The sequence below is a fragment of the Dasypus novemcinctus genome, chromosome 3 (assembly GCF_030445035.2).
Source record: "Dasypus novemcinctus isolate mDasNov1 chromosome 3, mDasNov1.1.hap2, whole genome shotgun sequence".
Taxonomy (NCBI): domain Eukaryota; kingdom Metazoa; phylum Chordata; class Mammalia; order Cingulata; family Dasypodidae; genus Dasypus; species Dasypus novemcinctus.
In genome coordinates, this window is record NC_080675.1 from 130,182,974 (window position 1) to 130,197,124 (window position 14,151).

At 39.0% G+C, this 14,151-nt stretch overlaps 1 protein-coding gene across 4 annotated transcripts in view; it reads right to left on the bottom strand.

The window, feature by feature from the left end:
- Positions 1 to 14,151, bottom strand: part of ZNF280D (zinc finger protein 280D) — a 123,919-nt gene that overhangs the window by 100,290 nt on the left and 9,478 nt on the right. For 2 of the 4 annotated variants that reach the window (XM_058294247.2, XM_012528962.4), the window contains exons 2-3: positions 870 to 915; positions 705 to 764 (exon numbers count right to left, since the gene is read on the bottom strand). In XM_058294247.2, coding sequence (XP_058150230.1) covers positions 705 to 732 — 28 coding nt within the window. In that variant the 5' untranslated portion in view covers positions 733 to 764; positions 870 to 915. Of the gene's footprint in view, positions 1 to 704; positions 772 to 869; positions 916 to 14,151 lie in introns of all 4 variants that reach the window. The other 2 variants (XM_058294250.2, XM_012528958.4) reach the window with 1 other exon arrangement.

Here is a 14,151-nt window from a genome sequence, read left to right on the forward strand (position 1 = left end):
TACAAATAATTTATACTGTGTACAGAAAAAAACATTTGTGGTTAGGTATACAAAACTGATAATAGTGGCGGCTATCTCTGGCAATATGAAGGAAACACTTCATTTCTACTTCGCTCATTTTTTATTTTATATTATTTATTTTTTATTATGAGCATTTGTTACTTTAATAATTTTAGGGGATGGTGGACTTGGCCCAGTGGCTAGGGCATCCGTCTACCACATGGGAAGTCCGCGGTTCAAACCCCAGGCCTCCATGACCCATGTGGAGCTGGCCCATGCGCAGTGCTGATGCACGCAAGGAGTGCCATGCCATGCAGGGGAGCCCCACATGCAAGGAGCGCGCCCCATAAGAAGAGCCGCCCAGCACGAAAGAAAGTGCAGCCTGCCCAGGAATGGTGCCGCACACACGGAGAGCTGACACACAAGATGATGCAACAAAAAGAAACACAGATTCCCGTGCCGCTGATGACAACAGAAGCGGACAAAGAAGACACAGCAAACAGACACAGAGAACAGACAACCGGGGTGGGGGGGAAGGGGAGAGAAATAAATAAATAAATCTTTAAAAAAATAATAATAATAATTTTAGGTGTTTTGTTTTTTTTTTTTTTAAAAAAAAGGGCCCACCACTCTCCTTTTCTCCTGAAGCAAAGTTATCAGTAGGAAAGCCACACATATCAATCAGTTGTGGCAATAACACTTACTTTTTGGTTGAAAGGGGTTGTCGCCCATCAAGTTGCAGAGTTGACTTTGTTAACTGTCACCTAAGTACTGACACATGACATCAATCAATTTTAAGTAACACCAAATACTGAAACATGAAACGTGAGATTCAGAAATACTTTAATTTTGATCTTCATCAAACTCACCATGTGACTCCAGACAAGGCAACTAGTTGTGTCTCAGTTTTCTTTCCTATGAAATAAAGATATTAGGATGATTTTTTTCCCTATAAATAGCTCAATTTTTAAGTTTGATATCACATATAACTCATTTTTCATAATTGGCTTACTCCCAAATGAACCCAAATTTAGTAAATAAAAGGTTGAATGCTGTAAGTACTTATTTCTTGAAGAAATCTGATCAACTATTAAGTTACAAATAATTTCTTAAAAGCATCCTTTGTAAAAATGAGTAATCACCTCATAATGTAACTATTGTATAATAATCTGACATTAACTTTTAACTTATCTATTCACATTTCAGAAATAAATATAATTATTTCTTACTTCAGTAAGAAACCACACAATTTTAAATCAATTTTAGTTTATATTTTTCTGGTTTCTTATCAACTCAAAAGTAACAGAAAATTAGTTGGATATATACCTTCATAGAGTAATTCATTCAAAAAATAATTACTATTACCTTCTGTATAGAAGGTAATGAACAAATTTCCAGAGGAATAATAAAGATGAGGAAGTCACAGTGTTGTTATCAATGTACATAATCCAGGAAGACTATTCTTTGGGCTTTAAAAAAAAAAACTGCTGAGTTAAACATTATCAAAAAACACTGGAATTGCTTTAGGTAAGACAAAAATGGGTCTTCTGGATTCCCATACACATAAAACCATATATTTTGCAAAATAAATAAGCTTTATTTTAAAAACCTTGTATTTATAAAGCAAGATGGGTAAAAAAAAATTAGACATCAGAAACCTAAAATATTGGGATATACAGCTAATTCAATCTTCACATTCCTCTTTATACTCAGACTGTCAAAAGCAAGCTTTCCTGCTTTTTTCGATGTCCAAAGGGAAAAAAAATGACTTTAACTCTAGAAGTTACCGCTATAAATGTTTGAATTATTATCACAAGAGTCTCTAGTGAATCTTGTATAAGTAAATTTCCCAGGTTCTGAGGTCTGACTATATAAATCTCTAAGGCAATTATGTGAATAGTTGTAGCTTGTCCCTAAACTAGAATTAGTTTTATGCATATACCAAGTACATAAATACATAACAATTCTAGCTCTGCATTAAGGACATACAGGTACCAAGAATACAGAATATTTTTGAAGAGCCACAATTACACAGCTTATGAGATTCATACACAGTACTTTTACTGAGCAATCACATAAATATCTATTGGCAACATACCTTAAAATTAGTACTCAATTTACAAATATCCAACCAATTAATGACCTGTCAATGTGAACAAGTCTTCTCCACTATGCCCCAGAAATGACTTTAAGATAGCCTATTTCAAAAGCCTAAAGCTCATAGCAATCACCAAGAAGCCTCAATTGGTACATTTACAAACACATCAAAAAGTCGAAAATCCTGGAAGGCAATTAGAACCATAACTACAGCTTATACTATCCAATATCATAACCATTAGCCACATGTGACTATTTAAATTACTTAAAATTAGATAAAATTGAACACTCAGTACCTCACTTACACTACTCACATTTCAAGAGCTCAAAAGCAACATAGGCATTTAAATATACGCCTCTTTACTCTCTAATAAGAGAAAAGACGGAGTAGCTCTACAAACCACAAAGGCAGAGTCTGCACATAAGAAATAGTACTAGGGTAAAAGCTAGGAGAACCAAGTCATAGTTTCAGTACTGCGACAACTTTCAGTCACGTTAACTTAAAATTCTGGGTCTCTGGCTCTTGGTTCAACTGAATGATCTCTAAGGTTTAATTCAGCTCTAAAAATCAATGGTTGTATATTTTAAACATTTTTAAACCATAACTAGTAAAACCTGATGAAGAATGAATGTAGAGTTGAAATGCAGGTTCAACCACTTATTAGCTGTAGACCTTGGGCGAGGAAATTAACATCTGTGCCCTACTATACAATACTGATAATGTCTAATACATAGATAGACATATAAAAAGAAAAATACCTATCTCATAGGGTTATAATCCACTTCAAAAGTACCAAAGTATAAAAATTTAAATAAAATGTCTTATGCCACTTCCATTAAGAAAAAACATTTCATTTTGCATAAATTCCATTATTTTCAATTTCTATAAAACCTTTTTTTAATGAATACCTGCTATATAGAATACAAATGTAAATGTAAGGAAAATGATTATATTCTTCATCTTCCCAGATCCATAAATTTGAAGTATTCAATGAAACAATCCAGAAAACCATAATATAAAGTTAATCTTCGTTTTCTTTTTCTCAAATAAAAATGATGCTATAGTTGGGAATTGCATTCCTAACCAAGAAATTGGCAACACCAAAGCCATATATAACAAAATTTAACATAAAAGGGTAAACACAAAATAGTAAGTTAACATAATCATTTTGAATACTGGAAAACTACATACAAATACAAATTTATTTAAAAATAAAGCTCAACTAGCTCATAAATTTAGCCTGAAACACTCCAGGGCTCTGTCCCCTACAGAAGCTTTTAACAACCAGCAAGAACAGACAGAAAACATCTTTTATCAAAGTTCCAGAAAACAGTTAAGCAGGGGTTCTTAACAAGGGGTCCGTGAGCTTGAGTTGAAATTAAAAAAAACATTATTCTGTGGGGATGTGTTGGTGCAGGTGTGGTATATTTATTAAATAATACACAGTAAGTGTGGATTTAGTAAGGGGTCCATGGTTTTCACCTGACTGGCAAAGGGGTCCGTGGAACAAAAAAAGCTAAGAATCCCTGAGTTAAAGGATTGCAGTAACAGGGGAAGTACCAAATCAAGAAAAATGCATCTTAAAAATGGTAGAGTGACCACCCCAAACATGGTGGAGTAAGACTCATTAGAGTTCTGTCCTCTCACAAAAGCGTTGAACATCGAGCAAGAATTGGCAGAAACATCTTTCCTAAGACTATAGAAAACAGTTTAAGGTATGCAGTAATAGATGGAGCACCAAATCAAGAAAAAGGCTACTTAAAAGTAGAATCTCCTGGTGCTGCTTAGCCTTTCCCCCACCCCTTACAGGTTTAGCAAAGAAATGACCCACACACCCAGGGCAGACACCTGACCTCAGTTCTGGAGAGAGCAGAGTAACCCTTGCACACATACTGGGAGAATGTATGCCAGGCACTGTGCTCCTGTGGTCACCTAAGGGACGTGTCCTACAACTTGCCTTAAGTGTAGAAAGCAGTTCACAGAGCTTCCCTACAGAACACTGTGGGACAGCAGTTCTGCCTGGGGAAAGGGATTGATGACTGTAGAGCATATAGCTTAGTGCCTGGGACACTGAGGTAATTATTTCTAAGGGAAGAAAGGAGAGTTATAACTGTGAAACGGGGCGAATCCCTTGAGCCACACACACATGTCCCAGACAGACACATGCACAGAAAGGATCAGGGAGGCCCCTACACTTTGGTTCCAAGCTAGTCTCTAAACTCATTGTATGGATAAACCCTGATGGAGAGCATTTATACAGGTAAACCTGCAAAAGGGAGAGAGATATTTTATTTCCTTTTTTTTTTTGATAACTCTTTCATAATGCCAGTGAAAAAGAACCTTAGGAACCAGTGGGACACAATCAAGTATATCAATATACACATTATGGAAGTCCCAAAAGGAGAAGAAAGAAATAAAGGGCAGAGAGAACATTCAAAGAAATAATGGCTGAAAACTTCCCATGAATATACACATCCAAGATGTTCAATGAACTCCAAATAGTATAAATCCAAATAAACAGACACATGCCATGGCATATTATAACCAAATTGTTAAATGCCAAAGATAAAGAGATTTCTGAAAGCTGCAAGGAAGAATCAATATGTCATGTACAAGAGAGCCTCAATAAGATTATTATGCCAATTTCTCTTTGGAAACCACAGAGGCAAGAAGGCAGTGGATGACATATTTAAAGTGCTGAAAACAAAAAATTCCAAACCAAGAATTCTTCATCCAATTAACTGCCTTTCAAAATGAGGGAAAGATTAAGACATCCTCAGATAAACAAACGCTGATATAGTTCATCACCATTAGACTGGCCCTACAAGAAATGCTACAGCCAAGTTCTGCAGTTTGAAAGGAAAGGACATGAGTCAATAGTTCAAAGCTGCATAAAGAGATAAAAGAGCTCCAGGGAGAGCAACAAATGGTAAAAATAAATGCCAGTGTTATTGTATCTTTGGTTTGTAACTCCACTTTTTACTTCCTACAGGACCTAAAAAAGGCAAAATGCATAAAGCATAATGATAAATCAGTGGTCTTGGACTAGTAATTGTATAAACATGTCATTTATGACAAGAACTACAAAAAGATGAGGGGACAGCGGATATAGGAACACAGACTGAAGTTAAATTCCTATCAAAGCAAATAAGACTGTTATAGATTTAGGATATTATATTTAAGACCCTTAACTACAAAGAAAATATCAGAGAATATGCAAGCTCACTGAGTTAGAAATTAGTGTACAGGTTGCCAGGGGAGGGAGGCAGGTGGAATGAAGAATTAATGTCAAATGGATGAAGGATTTCTGTATGGGACCATGGGAAAGTTTTAGTAATAGAAGGTGGTGAGGGTAACACAATATTGTGAATGTGATTAACCCCACTGAATGGTACACTTGACTGATTGAGATGGGAAAATTTGTTAAATATATGATCCCACAATTTAAAAAAGGAAGAAAAGCAACTAAAAAGATAATGACAATTAAATACAATGTGATCCTGGACAGGTTCTAGTAAGAGAAAAAGCTCAAAAGGACATTATTGGGATATATTAAAAATTGGAATATAGATTATAAGCTTTATATCATTGTTAAATTTCTTGAACTTAAACTTGGTAACTGCTCTTAAGGTGGTTACATAAGTGAATATCTTTGTTCTTAGGAAATGTACATGATAGTATGTGTTCAGGCAGCATAATGTATACAACATGATCTCAAGTGTCCTGAAAATGGACTGATAGTTGGATAGGTAGATGGGTTGATAGATGGGTTGACGGATGAAAGGACAATAAGCAAATCAGGCAAAATGTCAATACTGATGGACCAGAAAGACAGATGGACAAATACATGGTTTGATAGAGAGATGAAGAGAGAGAATTATTTGGCAAATAAGGCAAAATGTTACTATCTCAGTATTTAAGGATATAGGGTTATGTTGAAGGTCTTTCTGTGGGGTTTCTATTATATGCGTAACTGTCCTGTTAAGTTTGAAATTATTTCCAAGAAAAAAGAGAAAAAAAGAAAGGAAAAGGAAAGGAAAGAAATGAAAAGAAAAGCCAAATTGGATTAGGATGGACCCTAATCCAAAATGACTGCATATCCTTATAATCAGGGAAGAATTGGATACACATAGAGGGAGAAACATCACATAAGGGGCAAGGAAGGATTCTTTCCTACAGTTTTCAGATGGAGAATAGCCTTCCTGCAACCTTGATTTCAGACTGTCAGCCTTTAAACTGTGAGAAAATAAATTCCTGTTGTTTTTTTTCAAAAAGTCTACGATTAATATACTATTTATAAGAAGCAATAAGCACTTAACAATTTTGCTTATATACTTAGAACTTAAAAGAACATTTCAGTTGAATGATTTGGATGACACAGGGTCACTGGCACAATGCTCAGTAAAATTTCATCTGTCACATTTTTCTACTCACAAATTTCCTTAAAGCAAGAATTAGAACACTCGAATTATTCCAATGACTTTAAAGTTTTAGTTTTTGTCCTACTTTATTTTATAAACAATCCTTTAGTCTTTGTCACTAAATGGCATAAAATACAGGCCTATAATTTTAGAATTCTAATCCCAAATGAATAGAGCTTGAAGGATTCAAAGTGCGTTCTTAGCTATGATTAACAATCTAGTATTTTCAAACCTGGATTTCTACATACCTTCAAATGGATTTCTTAAAGCTAAAATAATTATCCAAATTGGTGAGCTCAGTCAGGATTGAGGACAATAAAGTACTTTACAATATAAACAATTAAGACAAAATAAGGGTAATCATTGTATACCTAATTCAGCTAACATCCGCAAAGCACAATCCTCAATACTATATGCAAAAAGTCTCTCAAGAAGCTATGAACCTACGGGCAGAGGACTTGGCCCAGTCGTTAGGGCGTCCGGAGGTCCGCGGTTCAAACCCCGGGCCTCCTTGACCCGTGTGCAGCTGACCCATACACAGTGCTGATGCGCGCAAGGAGTGCCCTGCCACGCAGGGGTGTCCCCAGCCTGGGGGAGCCCCACGCGCAAGGAGTGCCTCCCATAAGGAGAGCCGCCCAGCGTGAAAGAAAGTGCAGCCTGCCCAGGCGTGGTGCCACACACACAGAGAGCTGACACAACAAGATGATGCAACAAGAAGAAAACACAGATTCCCGTGCTGCTGACAACAACAGAAGCAGACAAAGAAGATGCAGCAAACAGACACAGAGAACAGACAACCGGGGTGTGGGGGGAAAGGGGAGAGAAATTAATAAATAACTAAATCTTTAAAAAAAAGAAGCAGCAGCTATGAACCTAGTAGAAAGATTATGATAAATACATACCATGCAAAACAGGATACGGCTGTAATAAAAAAAGTAAAAGTGGCGAACCAGCAAGATGGCGGGGGAGTAAGGAGCTCCTAGAGTCAGCTCCTTCTACAGGGCAGTTAAGTAAACACCCAGAGCTATCTGGAGCTAGCTGAACCACCTGTATGGGGGCTCCAGGAGACCAGAAGACCATCCTGCAACATCCTTGAAGGAATGGAAAGAGGAGACTGCCCATCTGCAGAGAAGATTCCTAAGTAGAGCATTCCACGCAACAGAGGACGGTGCCCATCCTCCACTGGAGGCACAAGGCACCTCGGGAGCTGTTCAGTGGCCAGAATTGAAAGCTCCACTTCCCAAAAACGGGAGTGGAAGAGATGGCTGGGCACCAACTTCAGCTACCACTGAGTAAATAGGGCGTGCTAAAGTAGAATCCTAAGAACAGCTCAAGTTTGAACCTGTTCAAGTCAGAAAGAAGCTGGTAGCCGCCATCTTAATTCTGTGCCTGGCACAAGGAGAAGTGGGACAGACTAAAAATCACAGTGCTGGTGGGGACCAGCTTCTTTCCATGTAGGCCAGATGGCAGCTCTAGCATAAGCCGCAGCCCCACCTCCACCAGGGAGGAAGCTGGGGAGACCTGCACCAACCTCTCTGGGAAATTACCGGCCAAACCACAGAGGCTAGTGATTATCCTACTTTGTCAGCACAAGCTGCCCCAGGAGCTATTCTGTGGCTGGAATTTGAAGTTCCATTTCCCAAAAACAGGGGAGGAGGTGATGGCTGGCCACCAATTTCAGATTAGTAAATTCAGCTGGCTGAAGTATAACCCTAAGAACAACTAAAGTTTGAACCAGTCCAAGTCAGAAAGAGGCCAGTAGCTGCCATTTTGACTCCACCCCAGCATGAGGGGAAGCCCAGCAGACCGAAAATTACAGTGATGGTAAGAACCAGTTTCTTTCACCCAGATCAGCCTGCAGCCTTAGCCTAGGCTTCAGCCCTGCCTCTGACAGGGAGGAGGCTGACAGGACCTGCACCAGCCTACCCAGGTAACTGCAGGTACATTTGGCTGGCACAGACAAGTCTACTAGGACAACTGCGGTCATCTTGGACCCGTACTGCATAGATTGCTGCCCACACCTTGCGGCTCCATCCCCATCCCAGGCAGGGGAGGTAGGGGAATGAAGCTTCATCAGTCTCTCTGGGCAACTATAGTCTAGGCCTGCATGACTTGGATTATGCCACACAGCTGTGACTCTGTCTCTATCCCTGGCAAAGGAGAAAGTTGGAGAAGCTTCATGGGGCAATGAGGGCAGCTTGAGCCTCCACAGCTTATAGCACCATCTACATCCTTGGCTCCTACGGCACAACCAGCGAGGTAGAAAGGGTAGGAAGCCCTAAACTGAAGAGAAAAACTGAACCCGGAATAAATACTCTAGTAAGCCAGATGCCAAGACACCAACAAAAGATGACAATCCACATCAAGAAACAGGAAGCTATGGCCCAGTTAAAAGAACAAGATAAGCCTCCAGATGACATAAAGGAGTTGAGACAACTAATCATAGATGTTCAAATAAATCTCCTTAATAAATTCAATGAGATGGCTAAAGAGATTAGGATACTAAAAAGACACTGGATAAGCACAAAGAAGAATCTGAAAGAATACACAGAAAAATAGCAGATCTTACAGGAATGAAAGGTGCAATAAACAAAATTTTAAAAACATTGGGATCATATAATAGCAGATTTGAGGCAGCAGAAGAAAGGGTTGGTGAGTTTGAAGAAATGGCCTCTGAAAGTGGCCAGATGAAAAAAAGAATGGAACAGATGAAGAAAACAACAAATGAAGAATGGGAAGAAATTGAACAAGGTCTCAGGGAACTAAATGACAGCAAAAGATGTGCAAATACGTGTCATGGGTGTCCCAGAAGAAGAAAAGGGAGAAGGGGCAGAAGGAATATTTGAAGAAATAATGGTAGAAAATTTCTGAACCCTATTGAAGGGCAAGGATATCCATGTCCAAGAAGCACAACATACTCCCAACTGAAAAAAATCCTAATAGACCAACTCTGAGACACATACTCATCAGAATGTCAAATGCCAAAGACAAAGAGAAAATTCTGAGAACAGCAAGAAAAAAGCAATGCAAAACATATAAGGGATATCCAATAAGATTAAGTGCTGATTTCTCACCAGAAACCACAGAGACAAGAAGATAGTGGTCTGATATATTTAAGACACAAGAGAAAAACTTCCATCCAAGAATCTTATATCCAGCAAGACTGTCTTTCAAAAATTAGGGTGACATTTGGTAGCCCTAGAGAGCCACGGCCCCATCCTCCTGCAGCCACTGGTCCCCAGCGGGGTCCTTGGCCTGTGAGTGGGGTCCTTGGCCTGCCAGCAGGGTCCTTGGCTTGCGAGCAGCTGTCCCTCGCCTGGAGGCCAGGCAGCCGAAGCAGGAGGCTGCTGAGGGAATGGCCCAGGGGGTGGGCGGGGGTCAGGGCAGATGCTGGGGAGGACTGGCTCAGAAGGCACGACCTCTAAAGGACATCCGTGGGGGACAGTCTAGACCCAACACACCACTGGGCCCAGGCTCCTCATGTATGTTGGGGGAGGGGTCCCTTTAGCCCCCTGGGTTCCTCCAGAGTTCCTGGCAGAACCAAGGTCAACACTAGGGACAGCAGCCACCCCTTCCCCTTCCCTAAATTCAACTGAGAAACCAACTTTGGAGCTGTGCCACGGAGGCCTGTGTGCCAGTAGGGCCATGGGGACCCGGCCTGAACCTCAGCCAAAAAAACTCTTCTGCAGGGACATTGCGGGGATCTCCACCCAGACCCCACTCCTCTCATGGAACCAAGAAAGCGGCATTTCACAGGCAGCACTGTGGCTTCTCGGTGGCAGTCCATTGGCTACTCTGAGTGACCAGCCTTGAGGGCTCACTGCGGGACTTTTGCTCTCAGAATGGCTTGGTCTCTGACTCTGAGACCAGGAGGCCCACAGCAGAAGAGGAGGCCCAAGCAGACAGGGTTCTTCTGGCTGTAGTAAAGCTGTCCACAGAGCATTCATAGCTAAAATTTTCCTCAGAGCATCACCTTCTCTGCATTCCATAAGTTATGGCTATAGAAGTTGGGATTCAGGGTGGATGGCCCCTCAATGTAGAAGAGAGAAACCTGCAGATCTCAAACAGAAGGGGACAATGACCTTGGTTTTAGGTAGGTAATGGAACCTGTATGAGGGAAACAGTGACAAACATAAGGTAAAGAATGCATGAATAGAAGGTTTTTGACTTGCCTTCCACTGAAGAGATCCTCAGTCCCATGGAGAAGATTCGGATATAGGAAAACATTATGGAAATAAAACATATTTTTTTAAAACAAAAAAGACAATTTTGGCTGCAAACTCAGCAAGTTATTCCTCTGAGCAGGAGAGTTTGAGTGATGAGAGAACCTAACAGAAGAAACAATGGACCAAATATGATACATAAAATGGTAATCACAAGGTGACAGATCTATTCAAGAACCTAGAGACAACCTCACTAAGCCATGAAGCATCCACCATCTGCTCACAGGATACTTTTCTCATGATGATCTGATAATGTACAGGTCAACAAATAGCCTGATATCCATCATGGTATATTACTGTGAGGAAGGCCCACTATGCACAAGTCCAAAAAAAGACTTGAGTCACACACACCATGAAGAATTTTGAATTATTTTTGGTCATTGAATGATGGCCTTAGGAACTGTGACAGAGATAAAGAAAAGATCTAACAATGATAGGGTCCTCAGTAAAAAGCACATGGGACAATGGAGGTTCTGGTCCAAGGTGGTAAGGATAACAATGAGGTGACTGCCAATCAGAGCTTCCAGGTAGATGAGAAAGAATAGCACATTGTGGAGGACTTGCTGCTCCAAGGTGCTTAAAAATCCAATGAGGACAAATTCAGTTATCAACATGGTGAGATTGTCCATGATACCAAATATAAGATTTTGACAATATTTTTTCATACTTTGCAAAAAACATCTCATGACAATGCAAGGTGTTAGTGGAGGGTTGATGTATTAGACCCCTGTATATTATTCATGTTTGCATTGTTAAGTTCACAACTTTTACTATACACTTATTGTTTATATATGTTTGTATATAACAATATAAAGATAATAATAATAGGGTAGGTTGGGGGAAAAATACTTTGGTTACTAATAATACTTTGACAATGCTCTTCAATCATTAGTTAAAAATGTTTAACATCAATGCAAGTTATTGGTGGTAGGGTGATATATGAGAGTCCTGTATGATGTTATATATGTTTGTTTTGTAAGTTCACAACTATTATTATACACTTGTTGTTTATACATGTTTATGTATGAGTGATATACTTCAATAAATTTTTTTAAAAATTAAAAAAAGAATTAAAAGTGATACATCAGAGGCTCTTGATAAAATGACCAGAGGGAGTAGAAGGGTAGAGGATCATCAATATAAGAAATGTGCAAAAATTTGTATATGCACACATACATTTTGGGGGGTACTAGATAGGGCAAATTCTCAAAAAGCATCCATGAACTAAAAAGGTAAAGGGCCTCTGGATTAGAGGTTTGGAGAATGGCAGTAACATCCAGCTGGGGATTAGGAAATCACCACCAAGGAAGAAACATATATATTAATCATTAAAGCAAAGATGTTTTCACAAGTGCTTCTTTTTAAAAAACAAAATAAAACACATGTTGACTGAAAATGATTCAAACTTTAAAAAGTATGTATAGTAAAAACAATCCTTATTCCCTCCTGTTCCACCCCCAATCCCACTCAACAGAGTACGGTATGTGATGCAAAGGATTTTAACTTAATAGTGATTTGAAGATACGGATAGAGTTATGGTTAAGGAATAAGAAGGGCATTCCAAAAAAAATGTATGACAACAAAGGACAATATTTTTTGAATGATTTGGATAAAGATCATACTGTGTGCAGATTAAATTTGCAAATGAACAGAAAGTATAATGTTATATAACAGAATGAGACTTTGAAAAAATCTCAGCAAGCTAGAATGAAGGGTAAAATCCAGTATATCCTCAAACCCTACCACTGCTTTATCAACTAAATTGATGTAGTATCTAAATCCCTTGTCATTTCAACATGTTTACAGCACCTTCACCAAGAGGAGAGTCCATCTCAAGAAACTTCTTTGCTCATCTGTAAGAAGCAACTCCTCATTAGTTAGTTTTATCTTGAGATTGCAGCAATTCAGTCACATCTTCAGGCTCCATGTCTAAATCTAGTTCTCTTGTGCAGTTATTTCCTTCACTGAAGTCCTGAACTCCTTAAAAGTCACCCATAAAAATTGGAAACAACTTCTTGCAAACTGCTGTTAATGTAGATATTTGGACCTCCTCCTTTGAATGTTGAATCCTTTCCAGAAGATTTTCAACTTACTTTGCCAAGATCCATCAGAAGAATCACTATCTATGGCACCTATGGTCTTACAAAATGTAGTTCTAAATAATAAGACTTGAAAATCAAAGTTCTCCTTCATCCATGGCCTGCAGAGTGGATGTTGGGTTAACCAGCATGAAAACAACATTCATCTTGTTGTAAATCTCCCAACAGAGTTCTAGGGTGACCAGGGGCATTGTCAATTTGTATTTTTAAAGGAATCTTTTTTGAGCAGTAAATCTCAACAGTGGGCTTGAAATATTCAGTAAATCATGTTGTTAACAAATGTGCTACCATTTATTATAAGTGTTGGTCCATTTATAGAGCACAGGCTTAGTAGATTTAGCATAATTCTTAAAGGCACTAGAATTTTCAGAATGGTAAATGAGCATTGGCTTCAGTTTAAAGTCACCAGCTGCATTAGCCCTTAACAAGAGTCAGCCTGTCCTTTGAAGCTTTGAAACCAGAAATTGACCTCTCCTCTCTAGCTATGGAAGTCCTAGATGGCATCTATTTCCCACAGAAGGCCATTTTATCTATACTGAAAATCTGTTAACGTAGCCAACATCATCAATGATCTTAGCAAGATATTCTAGGTAACCTGCTGCAGCATCTACATCAGCACTTGCTGCTTCACCAAGCACTTTTATGTGATGGAGACAATTTCTTTCCTTAAATCTCATGAACTAACCCTCTGCTAGATTCAGACTTTTCTTCTGCAACCTCCACACCAATCTTAGCCTTCACAGAATTGGAAGAGAGTTAGGGCCTTGCTCTGGATTAGGCTTTGGCCTAAGAGAATGTTGTGGCCAGTTTCATCCTCTATCCAGGCCACTCAAACTTTCTCCATCTCAGGGATAAGGCTGTTTATTATTATTCGTGTGTTCAGTAGAGTAGCACTTTTAATTTTGTTCAAGAACTTTTCCTTTGCATTTAGCTAACTATTTGGCACAACAGGCCTAGCTTTCAGCATATCTCAGGTTTCAACATGACTTTCTCACTAAGCTTAATCATTACTAGCTTAAGTAAGGGAAGTGAGAGTCTTCCTTTCACTTGAACACTTAAAAACCATTGTAGGGTTTTTAATTAGCCTAATTTCAATATTTTTGTGTCTCAGGGAATTGGAAGGCCTGAGGAGGCAGATAGGGAACACACAATTATTGTTTGAGTTTGCCATCTTAAATGGGCACAGTCTGTGGGGCCCCAAAACTATTACAATAGCAACATCAACAATCAGTGATCACAAAGCGCCATGACAGATATAATAATAAAAAGTTTGAAACACTTTAGAATTACCAAAATGTGACACAGAGACA